The sequence below is a fragment of the Ornithodoros turicata genome, chromosome 5, assembly GCF_037126465.1.
Source record: "Ornithodoros turicata isolate Travis chromosome 5, ASM3712646v1, whole genome shotgun sequence".
Taxonomy (NCBI): Eukaryota; Metazoa; Arthropoda; class Arachnida; order Ixodida; family Argasidae; genus Ornithodoros; species Ornithodoros turicata.
In genome coordinates, this window is record NC_088205.1 from 74,813,587 (window position 1) to 74,838,528 (window position 24,942).

A 24,942-nucleotide genomic window follows, 5' to 3' on the forward strand; every position below is an offset into this window, starting at 1 on the left:
TGGCGGCCTCCACGATAAAACAGTGTATACCTCCATCACCTCACAATTACACAGCGGTTTCCTTTTTCTTTCACAAACTAGAAACCGCGTAAAGTGATACATGGCCGTGTCGGAGTTAGTTAGCTAGTTATTTAATAAATTGGTAAAAGTAAACCTTGGAGCTTTCAGCAACCCACCGTGGGTACACAACCTGCCCCATTGCAAAAGCTGCATAGCTATTACAGCCTCTGAATCAAAACCCTGAATCACAGCAGGATCCCTCACATACTCACGGGCACTCAATCAATAGAGCGAGAAAACAAAATAGCACACTACATACCTACAACATACGGTGTCAGCAGTTCACACTAAAAGGGAGCCCGCACTTGGTGTTCAGAGTACAGTTGTGAGACCGGTCTCACTCAGGAAGGCTACTAGCAGACTGATTGCCTTCCGTTGATTGCACGGAGTATCCCAATAAATGAGTCAGTTCCAGTAGGCGGTCCGTCATGCAATCCAAGAAAAAAAAGGAGTAAATGGGGAGTAATTGCATCTTCTAATCCCCTAGACTGCAATCACTCCCCATTTTACTCCCCTAACCCGGACATTTACTCCCCAGGCCTGCAAGTAGTCACTGAACTTCCCAAATGGTCTCCTGAATGCAACAGTCTACGTATATACGTGCTCTTCGTGAATTTGATGGAATAAGGCGTAGCTAGCTAATTTAGGAATTTTCCACCCAAACAGAGTAAGAAACAGTTAGCGCTTCTTTTTCCGCAAATTGCGCCCTTACGTATGCTGCAAGATTTTATATCACTCGATATATCACGGTTGACGGTTTGATTCAGAGTATTTTCATGCACGCACACGAATTATGTACCTGGGACTCTTAGAACAGAGCGTGAAATGCAGTCCCCACTCAGTGACATTCATTTACTCCCGTGCATTTACTCCCAAAAGGAACTATTTTTTGTGGCAACGCACTTAGTCCCCAAAAAGGTGTAAAATTACTCTTTTTTATTTCTTAAGTGTGCGTCGGAGTTTTCAGGAGCACGTTAAATATCCCCAGATGGTTGAGATCATCCGCAGTCCTATATACCCTGCGACAGCTCAGCGTGTAGGCCGCACGTATAGGTAGCAGATACAGGCTATCTCACCTTACATGCAAGTCTATACTCCCAAATATTAATACCACCAACCAACCAACCACGCTCTATGCGCGCGCAAAGGTGATACAAATACAGGTGATACAAAATTTCGCAGTCGTCTTCAGCTGGAAACTCATTTTGAGGCAATGATATATTATCCCGGACGGGATTTCGTTTATATACGGCTAATTTATTTCATTACCGGCTGCCACAGTTCCGGAAGAACGCTAATTACTTTGCCGCTGCGATAAAGGCCTCAGCGAGAAAACGAGGAAGTACGACAGGAAAGTTTTCCGGCAGATTGCGTGTTAAGGGCACGATGAGCAACTCGACACGAAAAAAAAAAAAAAGAAAGGAAAAAAGAAAAGGACAACACTAACTTTTAATGTAATAGCTCTAGAGGGCGCTCCGACGTCGACAACCGTGTGCGTCAGTCCGTAGTACAGGTGGACAAGAAAAGAAAGAAGACAAGGAAGAAGAAGGGACTGTGGAACCGGAAATGAGAACCCGGCCGTGGATGAACAAGATCAGAAGATGGCCCTGTATCTGCTACCGAATTTAACCGCGCTTGACAGGGCGCCGTGTGTCCTAGATATGCGAAGGTGGCGTGATGCGACGTTGCGCGTGTCACGTGAGGTGTGGTGATGCAGCTGGCGGGAGTGGAAAGCGCAAGACGTCTTGCCTTTCGCCAGGATGGCTCCGCCGAGGAAGGTGCTCGGCGAAGGTTCTTGCCTTGTGTACTCGCAATACGAAGTCGTTCGGGAAAGATTGTAGAGATTCCTAAACGTCTGAACAGGGTTCGAGTTGCGATGCATTTGTAAGATAGAATATTCAGAAACATTAACATATTATATGTGAAGAACTCTCAAACGCAGAGAAAGAATCGCGTTAAAGTTTGCCCACAATGCGTTGCGACACAGCTGTCCCTGTATTTCAGCTGCGAGTATCAATGGTTACACAGCTACTCGGAACTTTTTTTTAAATGTTAAAGACACGGATTAGGTAACGTACGCAGCATATGCCTGAGTTTGGGGAACTACACAACAGGACAAAAACAAAGGACGAACGGGACATGACATGTATCTTGACGAGACTAAACTTTGGCCATAGCCTTGTTCTCCCAGTTTCGTCCTTTGTTCCTGTTTTACAAAAACGCTGGGGGAAACGCTGCTTCCTTCAAATATAAGCCATCTTGCAAATTACTTTTATGCTCATCATTTCCGTGTTTGCAACTCACATCGCAGGTATATTTCTACCGAACGCATTGGATGTATGCACGCGGCGCAATAAATTATTGAAACGCATTTACGTCCAGACGTTACTTGCTTAGAACACATAGCAGGAACAGCAACCTGTCAACGCGCCGTCAACCAAACTATGATGTTATAGCGTCGGAGGCGGCAACCTGGAAAAAGAAAAGCAATCACTCTTTTTACGATGCCTGGGATAACTTTTTCCACAAAACCTTCAGCGAAAACGTGCTCTTTATCTGTGGATTCGTTTACGAGTTCGTTAAATGACGCACCTGCAGACGGCGGGCCTCCCCATTAACGATGCCTTTTGAAAATCACGGCGTTTCAGCGACTCGACGCTCCACGGTGGCTTCAGGTTCGAACGGTGGGTTATCCTGAATTGACTGCGCCGAGGATTGCGCTTTGCAAGTCGTTATTCTGGCATTGCAGGTAAGTTTCGTGAAATATACGGGCAGAAATGTTTATATCGAGTGGCAGTATATCGCAGGCGACACAAGTATCTGCGCAGGAACTGATGGGATTGTGAGAGGGGTTTGAGAGTCGACGTTGAATATGGAAAGCTAAAAATATAAGTAACAGCTTTCAATAAAGTCGAGCGGATAAATATTTTATTTACTACTTCATTCACATTTACTTATTATTGGTAAGTACCTGAAAGGCACTATTTGCTACACGTACTACACTCTAAGAAAAAAAATGGTAAATTTTTAGTCCACTAGCCCCGACATTTAGTCCACAGGAGTGGAAATTGTCAGTGAACGTTCCGAATGGTCTTCCGAATGCAACAGTCTACGTAAATATGTGCTCTCGGTCAATTTGATGGCATAAGGTTGTATAACTCAGCCAAGGCTTAGCAATTTTCCATCGACACAGAGTAAGAAACAGGTAGCGGTTCTTTCTTCACAAATTGTGCCCTATGTACGTCGCAAGATTTTATGTCACTCGATATATCACGGTCGACGGTTTAGTTCAAAGTATTTTCATGCTATACCTGGGACTCTTAGCTCAGAGCGTGAAATGCAGTCTCCATACTGTGACATTCATTTACTCCCGTTCACTTACTCCCGAAACGAACTATTTTTTGTGGCAATGCATTTAGTCCCCCAAGGGAGTAAAATTACTCCTTTTTTCTTAGAGCGTACATGCATTGTGTTCCATCTCACGTTTCAACGATTATACGTATATTATATGTGGTGGGTAGTATCACATACAAACTATGTATTCTGCCGCATGAGATATTCGGAGATGCTCGCTTAATTTTTTTAATTTATTGACACCACTGACACTTCAGAATATTTGACGCACATGAATGAAAACACATAGCCCACTACCCCGTGCTAAACGCCATTTCAAGTTCGTATCAGTGGCCAACACTAACGTATGGACAGAATGTCACAAGACTAAAATGCAGTGCAATCTCCTTGGACGGAACCGGAAGAGACCACGGAAATCTGTTCCGTTTATCAGGAGTTCCATTAACTGAGGAAATGTGGAGTAGGATATTAAATGCTCTCTTGGATTGTTTCCCAAAGTTGACAAGCTGCAAACCACCCTTGTGCACATTGCTGTAGCAAACGTAGTTTACAAAAAGGGGGAAATACAAAAACAAAACAAACAATTATCGACTTTTGTAAACTTTATTATAAACTGTTACAATTTATAACACTTTACTCCTGAGCTGCAAAAAATGCGTCAATGTTTGTTTGTAACATCTCTAAGAACTACTTTTTCTGACTGGCGCCGTCCACGGCTGAGAGGTTATGCAGGAAGAATTCCGGATCTTGTTGTTGTTAACAAAAAAGTTGCCGAAAGTCTTCAAACTTTTGTTAAAGCACCCACTATTCAAATTGTTAATAAGATCTATCTTCTTTGCAAGTGTAAGCACCTGGTGTGCACGCTTCTGTACCCCCATCGTAAATGAGCTTGCCTTAGCCGCCAAGCCAAGTAGGCTTGAACTAGGATGCGTGTCGCGATGGTGCTTGGAAAAAGTCAGAGAGCACTTCGGAACTCTAAACCTATCCAGTATGATCCGTTTTCTGTTTCATTTCCCCACAGGTGCCAAAATACAGTTTTGCATTGCATAAATACAAAACCAAAGAACGCGCTTTCTTTCTTTCTTTTTCTTGGTAAAAGATCTTGTGCAATGCACAATCACAAATGGGACTGTGAAGGCGGACCCTCCCAAGCAGCACAATGTACTGAAAGTCGAGTGCAATAGGGGTGGACGGATAGGTGGAGGGCCTTGAACAGACTCGTGAAACTCAAGAACATTGATAAGACACATACTGTCCACTCCTATTGCACCCGACTTCCAGTACATTGTGCTGCTTGGGGCTGTTATATAGTCCCTCAAAAAAAAATAAAAAAAAAGAAGACAAAAAACATAACAGCATACTCTCCCGAGAGGACGAAAGCTATTTGATACCACAGATTGCATATAAATGACACTGTAAAGTAATTACAATGCAAGTACATTCACAGTAAGTATGCGCAAGTTTATGGGTACATCCAGTTGACACCTCCAGCTGACCTTTCCTCCTTTCCTTTTTTTCTTCTTCCTAAATAAACATATCCCCCACCCCCCAGTTGACACTGTAAAATGATTACGTTACAAGTAATTACACAATAAACATGCGCTAGTTTATGCGTACAAACTAGTTACAGAGGAAGTGTTTTCGAGTCCTGCTTTTAAATGAGCGGGAAAGAAGTGACACTTTGTAATATTCGCTGGCAAATTGTTCCAGACCGTGCAGCCACGAAATTTAAAAGAGAAACAACCAAAATTCGTCCCACACTCTTAAAAATGAACTTCACCGCATAGCACGCTCCTAGCCAACCATCATCTCGAATGATATCGTTATCTGCCCTGATTTGTTGAAAACGGGAGGCGTACGCCATTTTTGTGACAATTATGAACCGCATAAGTGTCACAGAAAAGGCTTACGCCTACCACTTTGAGCAAATCAGGGCACATAGCGATATCATGCGAGATAATGGTTGGCTAAGAGCGTGCTATGCGGTGAAGTTCATTTTTAAGAGTGCAGGTGTAGAAATCTCAAGGGCACCCGTGTCATTTCTTGAAAGCGTAACTCGTGTCACCGCGTCTGGGTGAAAAGCGGAGAGTGTTTACAGAGCCGTAAGTATACACCATTTTCCCGTGGACGCCGCCATATTGAAAGCACAGCGCAGTCTAGCCGGGGGAGCATGTTGAAAACTGTTTACCGCACATGCCAGAGAGAAGGAGAGCACACACACGTGTCGTATACGCTTCCTCCATCGCTCTCCTCCTTGCTGGAGTGTGCTGGGTGCGAAAGCGCTGGGAACGAGGCTGGATGGAAAACTGTGTATACCAAACTCCTTTTACAATCGTCATGGAAACGGAAAACTTTCTCCGCGGTATCACGAGACTCCAGAAACGGGCGAGGAGGTGATGAGTTTGAGCGCGACGGAGGAGCTCGCACACCGTGCGCGACCTTCGGAGTGCAACAGCTTCGTAACGCGGGATCGCAAAAACATAGCCAATTTTGAAGTAGTACAGCTTGCGACACAGTTGTCTGAAATGAGCACCCCGTTTTTTTATCCCATCTCAAACCTGGAGGTATTGCAAGATTATTTATATTTCAAGTAAGAGACACGTGCAGCATTGTGATCTAGCTTTAAAATACAATATTCGAACAACATTTTACCGTGGCACTCAAGGAAATACGAGAGCTGCAGAACTATACTGACAGGCGATTTCAGAGAACCGCGTCGCGAGCAGTACATGGTAAGCAGGTGTTTACAACGTTATTTTTTTTCGCAAGTTTGAAAATGGTTTCACAACCCCTTTAAAGGAACACTGGGGTAACCCTCTTTTCTTTTTTTCTTTTTTTTTCGGTGCGGAGTGTTCTCCAGCGAACAAAATGAGTTCCTGCCAAAGAACGATAAGCGCAGGTGACCTACAGAGCGAGCGCTCTGATTCGCACACCTTTGAGAAACCCTTCTCCTCGTGAAAAAGAGCGAATCGCAGCACGAGAGGACGTCGTGACGTATGCTACTTCCCTCACGTGACCAGTGACAAAAATTAGCGGCATGGAAGAGCGGGTTAGGGATTCCTGCTCCTTGGTGGTAGCCAAGGTCCTGCAGAAGACTGGGTGGTGGTGGGTTAGAATCCTATACCACCGGCTGTGCTGTGTGAGGTTTTCCGTGGGTTTTCCGAAGACTTTCCTGACGAACGTCGGCACACTTCCCCCTGAAGTCGGTCCAGGAAGCATACTAACCGCCATGTCCCCACTCTCTTCCTGCTGTGCTCTCTCCATCTGTCCACATCTGTACGCCGTTCATAGCAACAGTTGCTTCCCAGCGCTAACACGGAATACAAAAAAAAAGTTAAGTGTAATTTAATAAGGTGGAGCTGAACAGCTTCTTTGAGCGACACAGTGGGTGCGTCGAATGTTCTTTTTGGAAATGAGGGGAGAAGGCAAAAATTTATATCGGATAATTTCCAGCACTCCTGGTTCTCTAAAAATCTAAAAAATGCGAGACACACAATCCCCTCCACACTCTAACAAAGCAGCCATTCACTCCGGCCGTAAAAGCCCGTACGGAACCTTTCTTCCCTCCGGGCTGTTGACCCACAATTCGCATGAACCTTTAAACACGTCACACCTAACCCTTTAAATACCATGCCAATGATGAGGACGGTGCCCAGAAGAAGAACAGTCTCTGTTCGAAATATCGGCGGCTTCTGTCCTGAGGCAACTCCTTCCTTCCTAAAAAATGCGATGTTGTTCACAAATAGTTCTGCTATTTGTTTCTCTTTCTCGAAATTTGGAGGTAGCCCAAAGTCGTAGTCGGAGAAAGAACGTGGTGATAAAAAGCAAGTTTTCTTTACGAATTCAACGTCTACTATACGCAATACATATATATGCACTGAGCTCGTCGGGAGTAGTTTTGCCGTGCATATCGTCATCTCGTACTGTTTCGTCAACAACAACAACAACGACAAATATATCTCTACAGCATATTGACCGCTCGCGTACTACTTAGAAATGTCTCTTTCTACACAGACTCCTGCTTACCCAAAACGCACTGACGCAGGATCCACAAATCGCGCAATCGTGATTAGGCAGCAATTGCGGTCTGCATCAGGTGCGGACAAAGCGAGTCTCGGGGACAGATATCAACAACGCAGATACTAAGAAGAAGAAGACACTTGTCCCGCGTTCGCGAACATGATTACACACTTCAAGGAGGGTCGGTGCAGGCGCAGTGGCTTCCTTTCACTTCTTCGTCTTCTTTCTACTCGCACTGCCGGTTCCGGGCTGGCAAGATGGCGGTGATGGCCAGCGGCCCGAACGAAGAAAATAACATGGACAAACGCTGAAACAGCTGAAATAGCATTTGCATTAACGTGAATATATTTCGAGTAGAGGATGTAGTTCGTTACTGGGACCACTGCGTTTTTGTAAAGAAAGAAGATAACTAGGTAAATGATATGTTTTTACCTGAAGCAGGAGCAAATTAGGAACGAAATTAAACGGGAATGACCATCGTATATTGCGTGAAACGTATAAAAATTAAATTTTATCGCCCGTTTCTTGATGGCGCTCCGCCATCTTGGGTGAGGACCTTCTGACCTAACCCGAGGCACAGTCTCGACGCCCGCATCGCCTACTGCGTGCCTGGGGGGGGGGGGGGGGGGGGGGGGTCTCCCCCCCCCCAATCTGTAGAACCTAACTTGACCTAACCTCACCAAAAGTGAGGCGATTTAGCCCAATTCTCTTGCAAGTTTCGAATCCGTTTTGCTTAGCATTTCCGTGTTTCTCCTGTGCTAAAAGTGAATCAGATGGGGTTGTTGAAATGCCTATAAAAAAACTTCTAGTCCACAGAATTTTATAATTCTTACCTTTTTAGATTCAGTATATGATCTTCTTTAACTTCTATGCAATATTTACCATTCAAATGCTTTCACAAATTTTTAAAAACGAGTGGTCCCGGTAACGAACTACACCCCGAGTGGACATCGTGGACCAATATTTTCTTTTAATTTCAAACATCAGCGGGTATTGTGCAAAGCTCTCACGAGACGGCGTCAAATGAAAACCTGGATCACGAACATGAAGTGCGGACGGCGCAGCGTGTCCAGCGGGATTGCGCCGTCCAGGATTGCGGGTCGATCCAGATCGTGTGCGACAGCGCGTTTTGGGTGTGAGATGCCCATTGTGTGCACTTGGGATCCACCTGGCAGATTAGTCAGTCAATGAAATAGTAACAAAGAAGAAATCAATCAATCAATCAAGAAATAGATGTGTAAAAGTGAAAGGCAGGCCCTGAACTTTTTGCGAGAAAAAAACACTCAGTATACCACTCCACTCCACCCGAGTTTGCTTGGGGCGCCTCGTGTCAGATCATATTAACAATCATTGCAGCATATATTACGCACCATAATGATCGGAGTGTGAGAGCTAACCCTATATGAATGAGGATATACTGCATCACAAATTGATGCCGTAACAAGTATGACGGAGAAAAAAATATTCCAAGACTATAGTTCCTTCTTGCAAGCCGACGTCTCGTTTAGCTGACCTTTCCTCCGTTTTTTTCTTCCCCTTTTCGTCCAATAAATATATCCCCCCCCCCACCCGTTTTCTCTTCCATACCGCTGCAGACATTATCCGTGTACCACCTGTGTAAGAGAGCGTTGAAAATACCGGAACTACTTGAGCACCACTTCACCCATTACTGCGAAAGGAATGTGCGCCTTCTTGCATTACGGCAAAACTTTGCTGAAGGAATACCAAAGAGAGACACTCTCTTAACTAATGCGATCACCGCAGTCAGTGCTAAGGAATGCACTTACCGTAAATGGTTCAAGTTCATGGTACCATGCGTTCTGATTTCCCTTCATAGTTGGTTCACGTCGTTGTGCCGCCCATGCGTCTTTCTCTTTAACGAATTACGCATTCCTGGTAACTCCTCAGAGACATTCGTTCCCCGCGTGTATATCTCTATACCTGACGAGACATACTAATACAGGCTCTTAAATAATAACGTTTCTGTCCAGAACGTAAATCACGTCGAAGCCCTGCGAAGTGCTCGCGTAATTCAGCTGCTGCTTCGATCGGGTGGCTTCCGACGAACGCGGTGACCTCGTGTACACTCTTAAAATAAAGGGTGTGTTGTACTTATATCTTATAACTTATTATATATAACTTATTATGTATTATATATATATATATATTATAACTTGCCTTGCCGCCCTGATGGTATTTAAATAAAGAGTTGCTTGAGTTAAAATAAAAGTTGCTCGCTTATCACTTCTTCATAAGATATTCTATCATGACGATCTCATCATCGCCCACGTATACGTCCCATCGCTTGGGTCACTTTCGAAAAGTTAAAATCCATCACGCCAATACTAATACTTTCTCAGACTCCTTTTTCCTTCACACTGCACGTGATTGGAACAGGTTACAGTGTGACATTGCTACCATTCAAGATCTGCTCTCTTTTAGGGATTCCATTACAGAGTTATTTTTTACATAAGTAGTGCTAAACCCATTTTCACACCCATGCTCTCCTGTTTTTCGGTTTCTATGTGCTATGTCTTATCGTATGTTAGATATTATATGTTAATTGTTGCTACTATTATTTATTTTGGGGCATCAGACTGCAGCTCTTTTGGAATATTTAATAATTTTCCACCGTGTGCATTTACATGCTTACTGTCTGTGACCCTGGTGTGTGTTCATTCTTCATTCTTTGAGCGCCCAGTGCGCTTTTTTGTAACTGTTTGTATCTTTGCTCCATTTATGCCCGGCCTCGGTGGCTCAGTCGGTAGCGTGTTCGCCTTCTGATCCCGAGATCGCGGGTTCGAACCCGGCCGAGGACGCCAGCAACTTGGTGGCAGGGTACAAGTTGCGTAGACTCGCCGTCTTCCGCGAGGGACGTTAAATACGGGGTGCCGTGTGATGAGCTTTCATCGCACGTTAAAGAACCCTCAGGTGGGCAAAAGCAATCCACAGACCGACCGCTGTGGCGTCGCTCATGATCTCAGTTGTCTCGCGACGTAAACACCCAATTATTATTAATAATCCATTTATGTATTCAAGCCCCTCCCCTCTATTGTGCCCTTGTGGCCCTGAGGGTATTGAAAATAAATAAACTTATATAAGGGTGTGTTCTAAATATACTACTTCCTTTGGAGTGTACAATTACTCTCCATTACCCTCGTTAAGGAGTCTCCTCTCCTCACTGGCTGACCTTTCCTCTCTTTTCTCTTAATAAACATACCCCTCCCCTCTCCTCACTCCCTTCATAGAGTGAGGAGTCTCTTTAACGAGGGTAATAGAGAGTAATTGTACACCCCCAAAGGGAGTGATATATATGTGACAAGGATGTACTCCCCAAAAAAAAGGATTCACAACACACCTTTTTTTTTTCTAGGACTGTAGTAATAATAATTGGGTGTTTACGTCGCGAGACAACTGAGATAATGAGCGACGCCACAGCGGCCGGTCTGTAGATTGCTTTTGCCCACCTGAGGGTTCTTTAACGTGCGATGAAAGCTCATCACACGGCACCCCGTATTTAACATCCCTCGCGGAAGACGGCGTGTCTAAGCAACTTGTACCCTGCCGCCAAGTTGCTGACGTCCTCGGCCGGGTTCGAACCCGCGATCTCGGGATCAGAGGGCGAACACGCTACCGACTGAGCCACCGAGGCCTGTCTCTAGGACTGTAGAGGAAAGTATATGACAAACAGCCGTACAGGTGATTCAGACCATAAATAGTCTATCTATCTTCAGCTTTTGCCAGAAAACACCAAAAAGTACCCTTCGGAATGTTTTTCTTGAATTTTGGCGTGTCCCGGATGATTACAAATTTTGATCAGACGCGACTCAGAAAAATATAAATAAATAAATAAAGCCAGTTTTCTCTGTTAAAAGTGACTGTCATCAGCCATGCACTCCAAGAAGGAGTAAATATGGGTGTCGGTACAGCTTCTAATCCACTAGGTTGCCATTACTGCTCACTTTAGCCCCGTGAACCTGAAATTTACTCCCCTGAAATTTACGATCCCATTAAAATTTGGCACGTGCACTGTAGCCCAAAGCAAAGCGGAGGGCATTCTGTCCTATCGTTCCCTTTTGTACTGATTTCCGTGTACATCACGTGAAAAGTAATCTATAAAAACAGTTCCTATCAATAAACTACCAATTGAGAGTATGCAGTCATCCGTGTCACTACCTCTGCTCGTCCTATAACCACACGGTTGCCGTAGTCTGTTCTGCTGCAAAATATTTCGAAGCTATTCAATTACGAACGTCCTAAGTGTCGAAGCCACCTACATAACAGCTGCGCCTGACCGTAAAGGTGCAACGGGAATCTGGCATATAATGGGGAAGTCAGAATGGGCCACAAATATTTCCTTATGCGCAGATGTTGTCGCAAAGCGTGAGTTACGTCAAACCCGTTTTTCCAAGCATCACGCGCCAACACGCTCAAGCTTGACGGACTCAACTTGTCACACTTTCCGCATAGGCTATACGTCAGCGCCGATTATATATCGATGACAGATATCCGGAGGAGACTTACAAGAGGGGGCGTAATATACGTACAAATAATATACAACAGCGATGCGACTATATAAAGAATATATATAAGACTATATAGAATATATATAAAAGTAAAGTAATATTAAGACGTGGACGACAGATTACGGGAAAGTTAACAAAAAGCTAGTTTATTTAATGGGTAGTCTAGCACGAAGATTAAAATATGCTATGCAACGTTTAAAAGAACGGTCGAAACGTCGACTGTTCTTTTAAACGCGTTGCATAGCATATTTTAATCTTTGTGCTATTTTACTTTTATTAAACTTCGCAGCCGTCTGATATATCAACCTCTTTAATCTCGAATATATATATATATCTATATAAAGCATAAAATAAAATAATATAATATAAAATAAGTATAAAGTACTATAAAAATATATAAGAATTTAAAGAATATGATTGCACACCACGGGTACGACATTTGCTGCACATGATAAACAATATTAGTATTAACCTATACAAGAACAGGGTGACGCTATAATACGAACGAAAGTGTCATGTTGCGCATAATGACTGGAAAAATACGATAACAATTAACAGTTTAATTACGAATACAACGTGTAGTGGCAACCGACGATGGTTTGAGGTCATTCCACTCCATTACGGGGGGCCCACAATCTGCTCTGAATGTCAATTATATAACGGGTTGTCATTTAATGCATGACCTCATCGTGGACACGCAGACGGAGCGAGTGTAAGGGGAGAAAGTACGAGTTGGAAAAAGTCCCTCGTATGATATGCAGACGATGTATGAATTGGTGAAACAGGCGCAAACGAACTTCCTCCCTACGAAAGTGAAGGTCGGCTAACTCAGTTGACCTTTTTTTCAGTGACGGGGTTTGACTCTGTAATCGCAAGTTGCATTAGTAATAAAGCGTACTTTGCACTGTTTTAGACAGCTTTACGGAGACAGAACCACATGAGGATGTCAGAGGTACGCTGTAATTGCATAATGGTAGCGAATCGGGCAGGTTGGTTATACGTAGGTTCAGCGTTGTCAGCATTTGTCGAAAAATGTCGGAAAACACCCGCCGATTTTTTTATTTATTTTTTCTTAAGTCGGCATGTTCCGAAACATTCCGAATTATATAACTTGCATATGGTGCTAGATGCCTAAAATGCCGATACCTGATTCCACTCTTCTTCCTCCTGGGCGTCGCATCTTCCACCTTCCATCTTCCTTCACCTCCTTTCCAGGTGGAATGCGGGGAATATCGCCCTGCGGAACTGCTAGCCTCTGGTTCAGAAAAAAAACCTTCCTCTGTAACACTTTGATTCTTGGGTCAAGAGGGTTCAGCGTACACGTGGAACCCAAGGGGATGGACATTCTTTGCGTTCTCAATGTTCTCCTACCAAGCTGCTCTCCCTTCATACTCCTTCTCCCTAGTGATTATAGATGCCGATCTTTTTCGGCATTCGTAGCGGAAGAGCGCTTTGATTGGCCGGCCTCGGGATCATCCGCGGTCCGCTGGGCGAAAATATCTGGCATTGCCAGATTGCCGGCGGACGATCACATTTTTGACGCCTCGCTCAGGGCGTCCGACGCTGAGCGAAGTTCGCAGCTTTTTCGCTGTACATTCACTCCATTCGCTCCAAGTTCCCGTGAGCCTTTGCGTGCTTTGACTCCTTAACGTGATGTGATTTCACACGCAGGGGTTGGTATTGCGCTAGTTCTAGTTTTAGTCCTAAATTTTCCTTCGGTTTTTTTTTTTTCCTTCTAACAGCATTAAACATATTCCCCCACTCTAGTTTGTTGGGAGAGTTATATGGGAGCCAGCCAATGCGTCCTGACTTCCTCTTCGATGCCAATACATGTGGTGCCAAAGGTGGTGCCCATGCTACAGTTGGCAATAGGACCTCCATAGGCAGTTCTCCTGCTTGGTCACAATACACAGGCGAGAAGGAGGCATGAGCACATTTAGAAACGTTATCCGTGTATCCACACCGGGACATCGCCAAGGAATACTCTAGTGGAAGAAAAAGTGAAATCCTGCTTACAGGACAGAAGTTCCGCCGCGTGTTATCTTGAGCATTCGCACGCTGCAGGAATAATCGGGAGTTGGGCAATGCGCACTTGGCAGACGACAACACGGCGTCTGCTACAGAATATATTACACCTGTGAAGAGTTAGAAAAGGCACTGCGCTCCAGACTTGTGTGTAACGCGTTACTAGTAATTGCGTTACTTGTAATCAATTACTTGTTCGAGTAATGTTTCGAGTAATCAGTTTCTTTACTGCCAGAGTAATTTTTCCAGTAATCAATTGCTTTTCTGAGTAATCGCTTACTCAGTAATTGATTACTTTTCCAGCAGAGATTAACTTATATTGCAGATGTTCTGCCCCAAGTCAGGCCCCTCGTGCCGTCAGCCTTTGTTGGCCGTTCTACTATAGCAAGCGGAGGTCATTGTAATAATGTTCTGGAATTTTAGGGTCTCTCTCTGTAATCTCTTCCTACACCAGTGTGGTGATACCTGAACCTTTGCAAGTTTAGTAAGTCATGGGGAAGTTCCACGCAATGCTCTTCCACAATCGGGTCAACGCCGTCCTGGGCGATAAATACAGCAGGCGTACAGATCTACTTGTCCTACACGTTTTTTTTTTCTTTCCTGTTATTTCAGCTGTTCCGCTGTTGAACCCCCGCCCCCCCCCCCACCCCCGCTTCCTTTTTTCTTTTTTAGGTTCACAAGGAAGGGTATAATTTGCGGGAATGCGGAGTAACGACCGGAGTAACGCGTTACTTTTCTACTCGTTACTCAACTACATTTGGAGTCGAGTAATTGGTAACGGTAATCAATTACTTTTTCCGTAGAAGTAACGGTAACGGTAATCAATTACTTTTTTCGAGTAACGGGCACAACTCTGCTGCGCTCTACGGTCTCTCGCTCTCGGTCGCTCTCGCTCTCTGAAGTCAGCCCAAGAGTTGTACTAAAGTCCCAGTCTCAAACCCCTTCATTTCGTCCTTGTCTGAAGACACCATTGAAAGCCAATTGCTTCAAGGTGGCAACACATAAGAACTAAAAAGAGGAATTAGTGATCTAACCCTTCCCCTTACACCCCCCCCCCCCCTCAAATGTTTGGCGACACCCACCTAACCTTTTTACTTGTGCACCACCTATAAGAGGGACCTTGCTATTTTACCACTAAGAAACACCTACGTAATGAAGAGGGTTGAATCTTGGGCAGGTTGCTACGTCATTTTAAAGGCAATAAAAGCCCCATGCTGGGCACATACAAAAGGTCAACACACACACACGCAGGCAGCGGGCGGCCAAACTATATTTTTCCGGCTGCATTGCTTTACATAAGCATAGAGTATATAAGTAAGATAAAATATATAAAGTGTAATTTGAGCAACGCAACTGGAAAAATAAACATTGTTTGTCAGTCCGCTTCCTGTGTGTGTCTGTGTGGCCCTTTTGTTTGTGCCCAGCAATGTGCTTTTATTGTTTTTAAAATGGTGGTAATGACACATTAATCTGCTATGGCGTAACTATAATAATGACCCCTCCCCCCCATTTTTTTGCACCCCACCCCCTTGGTTAGGATTCTAGATAAACCACTAAGACGACTGCTTGTGCATTTTTTCTTTTCGTTGATCGCAGGATACGTGCGAATTTTTTTAGCTTTCTTTCTCTCGTCCTCCCTCTTTCCAAAAACAACTGTTCTTTTTCTACCCATTACATTCTATCCGGCGCAGTGGGCGAGAGGGAATAGGAAGGGGGATTGCTCCTCGTTCGTGGCACGTAGGTAGACTAAAAAAGTCAAAACGAGTGTTTTGGTGCTGCTGCGACGACATGAAGTTCCGTTGACAGCATATGTCAAAGTCGCACGCTTTACCTTACGGTGTCATTTCCGTAAACAACCGCGATGGTAGAAGCGCTCCCCAGAAAGATTCATCGACACGTGGAGCTAAATTAAGAATACGTGTATTGAAAAGACGCTTGACGCTGATCAGCCTGTCAGATACGAAGGAAATTGCCCGGTGGTATTATGAACACGTGATTGCGCCGCGTCAATAAAAAGTTCGAGCAAGTCGTTATTATTATTATTATTATTAAAAATTCGATATAAGCGTCAATTCGATAAAAGTGCAAGTGTTACAAAAAGGGTGACTGTTGCCTCAATAAAAACGTATTCAAGCAAGCAAACAAATCTCGGCGGTGAGCATCGTGGCATACTTTTATTTCATATGGAAAACAAAGAGCGAGACGAAGAAAAAAAACACGAGGAAACACTTAAATCTAGGCTCGCCATACGGTCTTTTGCTGGCTCGCCCCTCGCACTAGCTAGACGCTAGACAGCTGGCAAGCCCACTTACAACAATCGGGTTCGAAACGAATGCATCTCGGTCGGGACAGCGTGGGACTTCGAATAAAGCGACAATTCGGAAAAAGTGGTTTCGTTAGAAAGCGGCTTTACTATATATTCGATCTATTCGGTTTAACCAGTTCATAAGAAATGTTGAATATAACAAAAGGTATAGGTGTAGCTATATATACAAAGTGTAACAGCTTTTCACCAGTCAGTGGTGATTGCTTTATGCAAAGCTTGTCAGCAGTCATATTCCCGCTATTACCACTATACTTCTTGTGAATATAATACCCCTGTCACGCGACAAACCGAATGGCATTCCCAGCGAATGACATTCGCACCGAATGTGATTCGTTTGTCTTACATCGAGCTACACGAAGAAACAGAATGTCATTCGCAAACGATGTCGGTGTCGATAATTAAGATACCAGGGCCGAACAAATGAAGCATTATACAGGTATATTAATTAATTTCTTTTGCTGGAAACTAGCGAAACATTAGATTATTTCACAAAATAGTTGCCTTTTCAAAAACACTTAATTGGCTAAGTACCACAAGGAAGCGCAACTAAGAAAGTTCTCTCATGTACAACTAAGAAGCCTATCTGCACCGCACTTGGCAACCTGGCAACTATGGCTATGAGCGGCGTACAGATGTGAACAGATGGAGAGAGGACAGCAGGAAGAAGTCGGGGATCGGAGGGACGGCAGATCAGAGGCCTCTCCCTCAGGCTACATGTCAGCTGGTGTCGTCGTACCTTCGCAAAGGTTATATGTCGCAGTTATCTGTTATTTGTCGTTGAACATAGCCTCGGTCGGGAATTACACACATTCGGCATTGGGCACGCTCAAATCCTACACTGGGGACGAGGCTATTCGAGAAACCGGGAGCCGTTTTTGCGGCTTTTTGACTAGCCTCGTCCCCAGTGTTGTATTTGATCGTGTCCAATGTTAAATACGTGGTTCAGTCGCCTAAGTTAAAAACGGTTTTCTTTTCTGTTTTTGTTTTTTTAGGAGGAGATATGAAGAAATATTCAGGAAAAATGAGAAAATGTCAGCAAGACAGAGGTCGCCTTGCTATTATGCTTGCATTATTTATGGAGGGGCACTGCTCCTTGGAATAGCCGGCTCCCCGTTGTCGAAGCCAACATTCTTCATGCTTTTTAAACGACACCTAATCTAACTTAACCTAACGAACTTCACTCAGCTGTCCGACCGATGCCGAACGGCGTTTGACGCGAGCGCCTTTTAAACGATTCAAAACACTCTTCAAGTCAGTAATCGCGATGCACTATAGTGTTCCGGCTGACCTATAACACATCAGGTGCTCGTCAAGCCACATCATTAAACGTAATTCTAACCCACACCAAGCTACTTAAAACGACACGTAAACTATCCACACAAATTTCTCGTTATACAGACACGAACCGCCTTTTTAACAGGTACCGTTAATCAACTTTAGAAGTGACCCATCGAGCTGCTCATTCCATTGAACTATCACTTTCCTCCCTTTCGAAAAACCGCTTTTCAAAAGGGGGCTGTTCAAAGACTCTATCCCGACTTCGTGCTTCAATATCACGAACAATGTCAAACAGTGACATGCTTTACGGTACGCTGCGTAGTGAACCAATAAAATATCGGCTCAACTTCAGAGCGTCCGACGGTCCATCGGCCAGGTAAGCGGGTCACCGAGTGGTTATAGCTTCAAAAGGACGGCCCATAAGATTGCAGCTGCGGTCGTAGGAGTTTACTTTGGTAAGTTGGTCGTGCAAATATTCTTGCGTTAGTGTACAGTGAACGTGTGCCGATTTAGCGTAGCGTAGCTTGTACAAAAAGACCCGCCGTGTAGGCTGCAGGTTATAGCACTGTAAGTCAGCACGCTGCAATACATATATTGAGAGGCATTCGTACAATATTGCGAGCTATCTTGTAAGGGGAGCGATGCACTTCAGCTTGCATAGGATTTCCCATATACTTTTAAAATAGTGTAACTGAACGAGCAATTGCTCAATTTGTGTGAAATATCTGCATGAAAGACGCACTGTAAACTGAAAAACACCCTTATGGGTGTAAATGGCTTGTCCTATAACTCACACCACTTTTTGCACCGTATGGTCTGGAACACCCCTTTTAGTGGGTGTATTCTGTGTAAAACAGCATTTGAAAGGGTGCTTTTCCTTGGAAATGCCGTCTTTTGCACCCTTTCTCCCTTCATACGCCCTTTTAGGAGGGTGTTTAACAATATTTCACCCTCCTAAAAGGGTGTTTAAAGGGTGCAAAAGAAGGCATTTCCAAGGAAAAGCACCCTTTCAAATGCTGTTTTACACAGAATACACCCTCTAATAGGGGTGTTCCAGACCATACGGTGTAAAAAGTGGTGTGAGTTATAGGACAAGCTATTTACACCCATAAGGGTGTTTTTCAGTTTACAGTGCGCCATTCAAGGTTTTGATTACGGCGACGAACCCAGCTGGAGAAAAATCGCACAGACAAAGAACAATACGCACTAATTCGAAGCTCAGAAAAACAGGAGAAGTGCGCTACTAAACGTGGCAGTAAAACACGCGGAATCCCAAATTGCCGTTGTTTGTACAACTTAGACTCACTAAATAAGCTAAGCCTATTTAGTGACTCTAGTATAGAACCACGTTTTGTTCGTGGCGGGCAAAACAGGTGTTCCAGTTATATATGAGTGAAGCAGACACAGGGGACATTTAATCGGAAAAGACCCTTCATATGTAGTCATTGTTTTTGTTGTAGTTGCCTAATCGGCATAGTACCTATACAAACAAGTGTGTTAAAACTTACCGGAAGTGCTGGACAGACAGAGTGGTGTCTTGAGAAGAACAGTCACCTTGTGCTGTTTTTCTGAAGAAAAAAAAAGTGTCCGCGTGAACCACTCTGCCCCACGTTAAACGGAACAAAGTAAAATCATCATTTTTTTTTTTAAACTGGGTTTCTCGTTTGTAAGTTTTTCGTGATACACATGGAAGAAAGGTGACTTAGCCAGCCTTACAAAGGTATTTTAAAACTTTTGTCTAGTAACTCAGGAGAACGAGACCAACAGAACATAACCCTTTACCTAAGCACTGCCTTCAGATAGGTGTCCACCTGTTTGACGACCGAATAGATCTCCATCCTCTTTTTTGTTGCCGTTTGTGATGTTCTCCTATCATTGATAACAACAACAACAACAACAGCTATATTTATGACGATAGGATGAGGTATTTCATTGGTGAGGTATTTCCTTAATATTGTACGAAATGCCCAACAGGACGTACTGGGATAAGTGTACTGGGGTAGCCAGTTCGACTTCGTCGAAACTCACATCCCCATTTTTTTCTTTATCACATCACATCACATCACATCACGGACTAAAACGTTTCCATTATCTTCAAGAGCTACTCACTAATTATCTCGGACTGCATCTTCCAAGGAAAACTGAATCCGAGCAAGTAATCGTAGTGCTTGTAGAATTTTTTTTTGTTGTCAAATTACATTGCACAGTTAATTCCGCAATGTCCTGTGCGTTTAGCTGGTTGAACCACACTCGTGTTCGTCAAGATAGAATTCCACATATTGCCGTTAAAAGTATACCGTAATATCACTTGATGTGTTATAAATAATGTTGTGTAGAGTATATAACCCCAAATAGACATAAAAATATATCGAGGTCCTATATTAGAAACTTTATAGCCTACCTTTACGACGAAAGTATTTCGTCTCAGGGCGACTTTAACACGCAACTGACGTTTCCCTTTATCGCAAGTTCAATGAATGCAACTATATTATTAGGGCTTCTCGGGTGAATGCGGAAAGAGCGAATGTATTCAAGCTCGACGCGAAACAGCAAACACGCTCAAAAATGTCGCTCAGCGGAGGCCAAAAATATGTCGTAACTTAACAACAGAGAGACAGTCCTTTCACGAGAGAGTAACAGGTGGTGTGTGTATACGACGAGACGTGTTCGACAAACCCTTCCACATTGATTGTTGGCAACATTCGCGAGAGGAAGAAAAAAAAACACACGTAAACAATTGTAGGTGTCTGCAAATTTGTTTGGCTGCGTGTCTCAAAGGTACGTGATCTCATAAAGTAGGAGAATAATGCGTACAGGGCAAACCTAACCAGGAAACGAAAGTGATGCGCCTTACATAGATATGGCAGAGTGCATTCGCTCAGCATATTCAAATCATAATATGTTTTATCTTTTTCTTGAAATGTCCGGAAGTTTCCGGACATAACCAGAACTCGGTTGTAAGAAACGCCGAAAAGAGGAAGCGTCAACTATGACTACATCGCTTGTTCTAAACGTAACTCTATCTTTTCTCTTTTTTTTTTTTTTTTACATACCATATGGTACTACTGAGTTCTTTTAGTAGAACTGGACTCATATTGTGATTCTAAGCCTCTGTTCACTGGCATTATCTGGCGATGAGGACTTCATGTACACGAAGGGCAAAGATGTAATGCAATTTTCCACCCATCATTCAATCACCTCATCATTTCATATTTCATAGTAATCACCAGGTCCAGGGAGTTCACGCCGAAATGCATATTTTTAGAATGGGTCATAACGGATTCCTAACACATCTCCACACATTTGCATAACGACACAAATTAAACAATGTTTAGTGTGTCATATAATTGCATATGTCGACATATTTCCGCCTGATTGCAATATAATATGACGGTTGCATATCATGTGGCATATTTCGGCGCTATTTGAATCATATTTTTACATTTCCAGTCATATTTTTGCGTTCCGTTTTGGCCCAAATTCCGTGTTTTCTGCTGCACGTGAAAGCTACTGCGCTGCTTGTAGGCTGGTTCTTCCTTGCAGTCGGTGTATTCTGCTAGCACAGCTCGCGCCCAAAACGGACTTCTAAGCGGATAGTAGTCAGCCAGTTGCAGAAACAAGATGCTGCAAGAATCCGCACGTCCCAACTCCGTATGGCATTGGCGTAAAAAAAAAAAAAAAAAAGACTTAGCAGCCATTCGTGTTAGTTTCCCACTTGTTGCTACTTGCATAGATTATGCTGGAGTTTCGAAACTTGTCTTTCGGAGATGCTTTGGACGTCGTTCATGAGGACACCGCGAAGGGCTAAAGGTGGACCTGCGTCTGTCATGCAGGCGAAACTTGAGCACCGTTCTCGCAATGCATGCAATGACTGCCCAACGAAGCGCTGCATATAGACGAGCTCGGCCAGCGAATTCGCCGAAGTAACACCTTGCGACGTATAAAGGACATTTCCGCGGTGCAATCTGTCGAGACACTAGGCTGACACACTTTACGTGTAAATCTACCCCGTTTACAATTATAATTTACCGTGGTACAATGCGTTCTCCACGGAAATTTCATCATCATCTCACGTAAAAATGTTTATGTATGTGTGTTCAGTTTTGAAAACCTGATGATGATGGTGATGATGATGGGAGAAGAAAAAATATGAAAACTTGAGTATGGTTATGGTGATATACTGCAATGAGAAATAGTTGAGCGGGCATGGGTTAACATGGGTTCCAACTTCCAATAAAGAATGTGCATTTTCATTTGTAGAACTCGCTTTTTAGACTATTTACGTATTTCTACACTGCCACGCTATCATAAAGCTTACGGTCGTAAGCTTTATCATTCCTGGCATCATAATATTTCAGCATTTCATTTGATTTGTAAAAGAAAAAAATGGAGATGTTAGTCCGGAGCCACTCGTGACTGGCTACTCTAGGACGCGTTATTTAGAAAAGAAGAAAGGGAAACTACAATATTTCAGCCTATTTTGTGCATATTTCGACGTTTCGCGTGCTGAATAACTTTAAACGTTTTTGTGTATAAAGTACCGGGGCCAACTAATCACTAATGAGTGTGCCATAAGATAGTGAGCCACAAATTAAGTGGCAGATTTCCTCACTCACCGTGAATGCATGTATATGTTATTGTGGTGGTGGTGTCGTCGTTGTTGAGTTTGATTTATTTAAGCGTATTTTATTGCGCAGATGACCAAGACCTCAACAGAACTCTAGCAAGATGATACTGAGGATAACATTTGCAGCGCTTGCAAGCATTCTCGGTAAGCCTGTCTTTCGATAATTTTGGGAGGACATATAACCATTGTCAACTCATAATTGTGTATGAAATCATTACGACAGAGAAAAAAAAGCCTTTTCTTTCCTTTTTCTTTTTTTCTTTTTTTGCTCTTTTCGAAACTCTTTAAACGTACGTCTCCTAACTGCTAAACTTTTGAACCGAAAAAAAATCAAAAATAAAAGGTAGAACACTGTTGAAATAGAGGACCAATTAGCCCTTCACATCACTATGTGCGTATCAGTACGCCCGAAATGCTCGTAATGATATGACGTAATTTGTTAGCTCATCCTATACATTTTATGTAATCAAGGCAGATTAACATACACGGAGCCCTAATTAACGCGTCAGTCCCGACTGTTTTGGGACTAATAATCTCCGCTTCTTTTTCTTTCTTTTTTCTTTTTTTTCAATCAAACCATCAACATTCACGGCAGTACGTGGCGCGCCTGGCGCGCCAGCACGTTAATGGCGCGCCTTATAACTTCGTTGATAAATTTCTTACTATGCCCCATTACTACTAAGCCTACACACCAATGTCATTATATCGTGATTTGACGGCGTTTCTGCGCGTTTACATGTGTCGCTAATTATTTACTCGCGTAAGTAATCTCTCATTGACACATATTTCCATCGTTTAAACAGTTACGGTGGCACACGGAAAAACAGGTAATTGTTACGCACTTTTTCAAAATTTCGTGTATTGTTTTATGTACTTTTCTCCTACTTTTATTCTGGTCTCTTTAACTGCAGAAGTAGGTGTTGATAAATCAGGGCATGATGTTCAACGCCCACCAGAAGAGGGCCTCGGTAAGTCGTTACGGCACCCGACATGCATTAGAACGAGAGAAAGTCCACGAAATATGATTGATAAAATAGATATCTGAAATGATGTTTAAAGTGGACACAGCAGGGTCCGGCCAACGCAGTCAGCAGCACATTGTATTCAGAGAACGACATTTATCGAAGTGGCAGCTCGCTTAGCTGGTACATGTGAAAAAGGTATCACCTCCTTCAGTTTCAGGAAGCACAAGAGGACAGGCAAATACTACGAAGTGGACAGGACAGACTATCTTTGTAGTGTTTGCCGGTCCTCTTGTCCTTCCTCAAGCTCCGAAGAAATTCAATTTGACTGGGTGCCTGTAAAGCATGCTTCACACCGGTATGACACAGCTTGCGGCAAAACAACCTACTCACGCAACCAGGCTTTACACTGCCGAAGCTTAGTTGAGAAACACGATATGTTTTCTTTTTTTTTCTCCCTCTCTCTCTCTTTTTTTTTATATGGATGCACTACAGGTAATATACACAATGAAATAAGACTGAACCTTCGTATTTTAACCGATGCATTACAGATGTTAACTGCAAAGAAACACTGTGCTACAAGAAGTGCGCCATGTACGGGGTCAGTGGAACCTGCACCGAAAGAGGTTGCCGGTGTTTGGCTACTGGTGTGGATACTGTAAGTCATCATACAGTATCTTTTTTCTCTGACATCATTAAATGCAGTTTCCCCTCGGCATTGAATATCAGGCCTCACCCAAGCGGCTGCAATAATACGTACAAAAGCGTTTATCATCGCCATCTCAACCTACACCTTCAATTTATTTTCAGTTTTTCCATATTTTGTACTTTACTTATCATCTTACATCTTCAACAGTGACTATCTAGAAACTGTCCACGCAGTAACGGCGTCTACACTCTTAAAAATGAGCTTCACCGCATAGCACGCTCCTAGCAGGCCATCATCTCGAATGATGTCGTTATCTGCCCTGATTTGTAGAAAACGAGAGGCGTACGCCTTTTTTGTGGCAATAATGAACAGCATAAGTGTCACAAAAACAGGCGTACGCCTCCCGTTTTCAACAAGTCTGGGCAGATAACGATATCATCCGAGATTATGGTTGGCTAGGAGCATGCTATGCGGTGAAGTTCATTTCTAAGAGTGTACTTTGCGCCTCCGGGGAGAAAAGTGAGAAATTTGCGCCCTCCCCCAGTATTCTTGTTCCCCGAAAGGTGTCTTTTTTGCGCCCCTTTAGGCAAGCTTATGGGGGGCACTTGCCCCCCCCCCCCCTCGTCCCCCGTAGACGCCGGCCCTGGGTCCAAGGGTCGGGAGTGTGCATTTTGTTGAAGATGCGAAGGTAACCACACCGGCTGCGCAGGGAAACATCCCACATCATCATCATCATCCATTCATCTATGTTGTTGTTGTTGTTGTTGCGCAGCCATTAAATACCAGTTACTTCTCAGAGCCCATACGGGTTCCATCACTAAAATAAGGCTGGGACATTCACCCATTGACTGTTTATTAAATAAGTGATTATTAATAATCTATATTATTATCAATTATTAATATGATGATATATTATGATATATGATTAATATTATTGATATGATTATTAATAATCAACCGCGGTAGCGCGCGCAAAGCAATTGCGTGCGCAGTACTAAAATTCCATAGTAAGGTGCAATTACAGTGGAAAGAAACAGATCAGCGTCAGCAAGCATAGAATTTGACTCGATGTGACAGCACCACCACCACCGCGAATATGGAATTCGATTGGGAAT

At 43.5% G+C, this 24,942-nt stretch overlaps 1 protein-coding gene across 4 annotated transcripts in view; it reads left to right on the top strand.

Annotated features, from left to right (window-relative positions):
• Positions 1-2,679: 2,679 nt before the first annotated feature.
• The window catches only part of LOC135394807 (integrin beta-like protein 1), a 43,700-nt gene continuing 21,437 nt past the window's right edge, over positions 2,680-24,942 (top strand). For 2 of the 4 annotated variants that reach the window (XM_064625801.1, XM_064625803.1), the window contains exons 1-5: positions 2,681-2,809; positions 22,287-22,360; positions 23,020-23,043; positions 23,128-23,184; positions 23,730-23,836. In XM_064625801.1, the coding sequence (XP_064481871.1) occupies positions 22,318-22,360; positions 23,020-23,043; positions 23,128-23,184; positions 23,730-23,836 (231 nt within the window). In that variant the 5' untranslated portion in view covers positions 2,681-2,809; positions 22,287-22,317. Of the gene's footprint in view, positions 2,810-17,957; positions 18,045-22,286; positions 22,361-23,019; positions 23,044-23,127; positions 23,185-23,729; positions 23,837-24,942 lie in introns of those variants that run through there. The other 2 variants (XM_064625804.1, XM_064625802.1) reach the window with 2 other exon arrangements.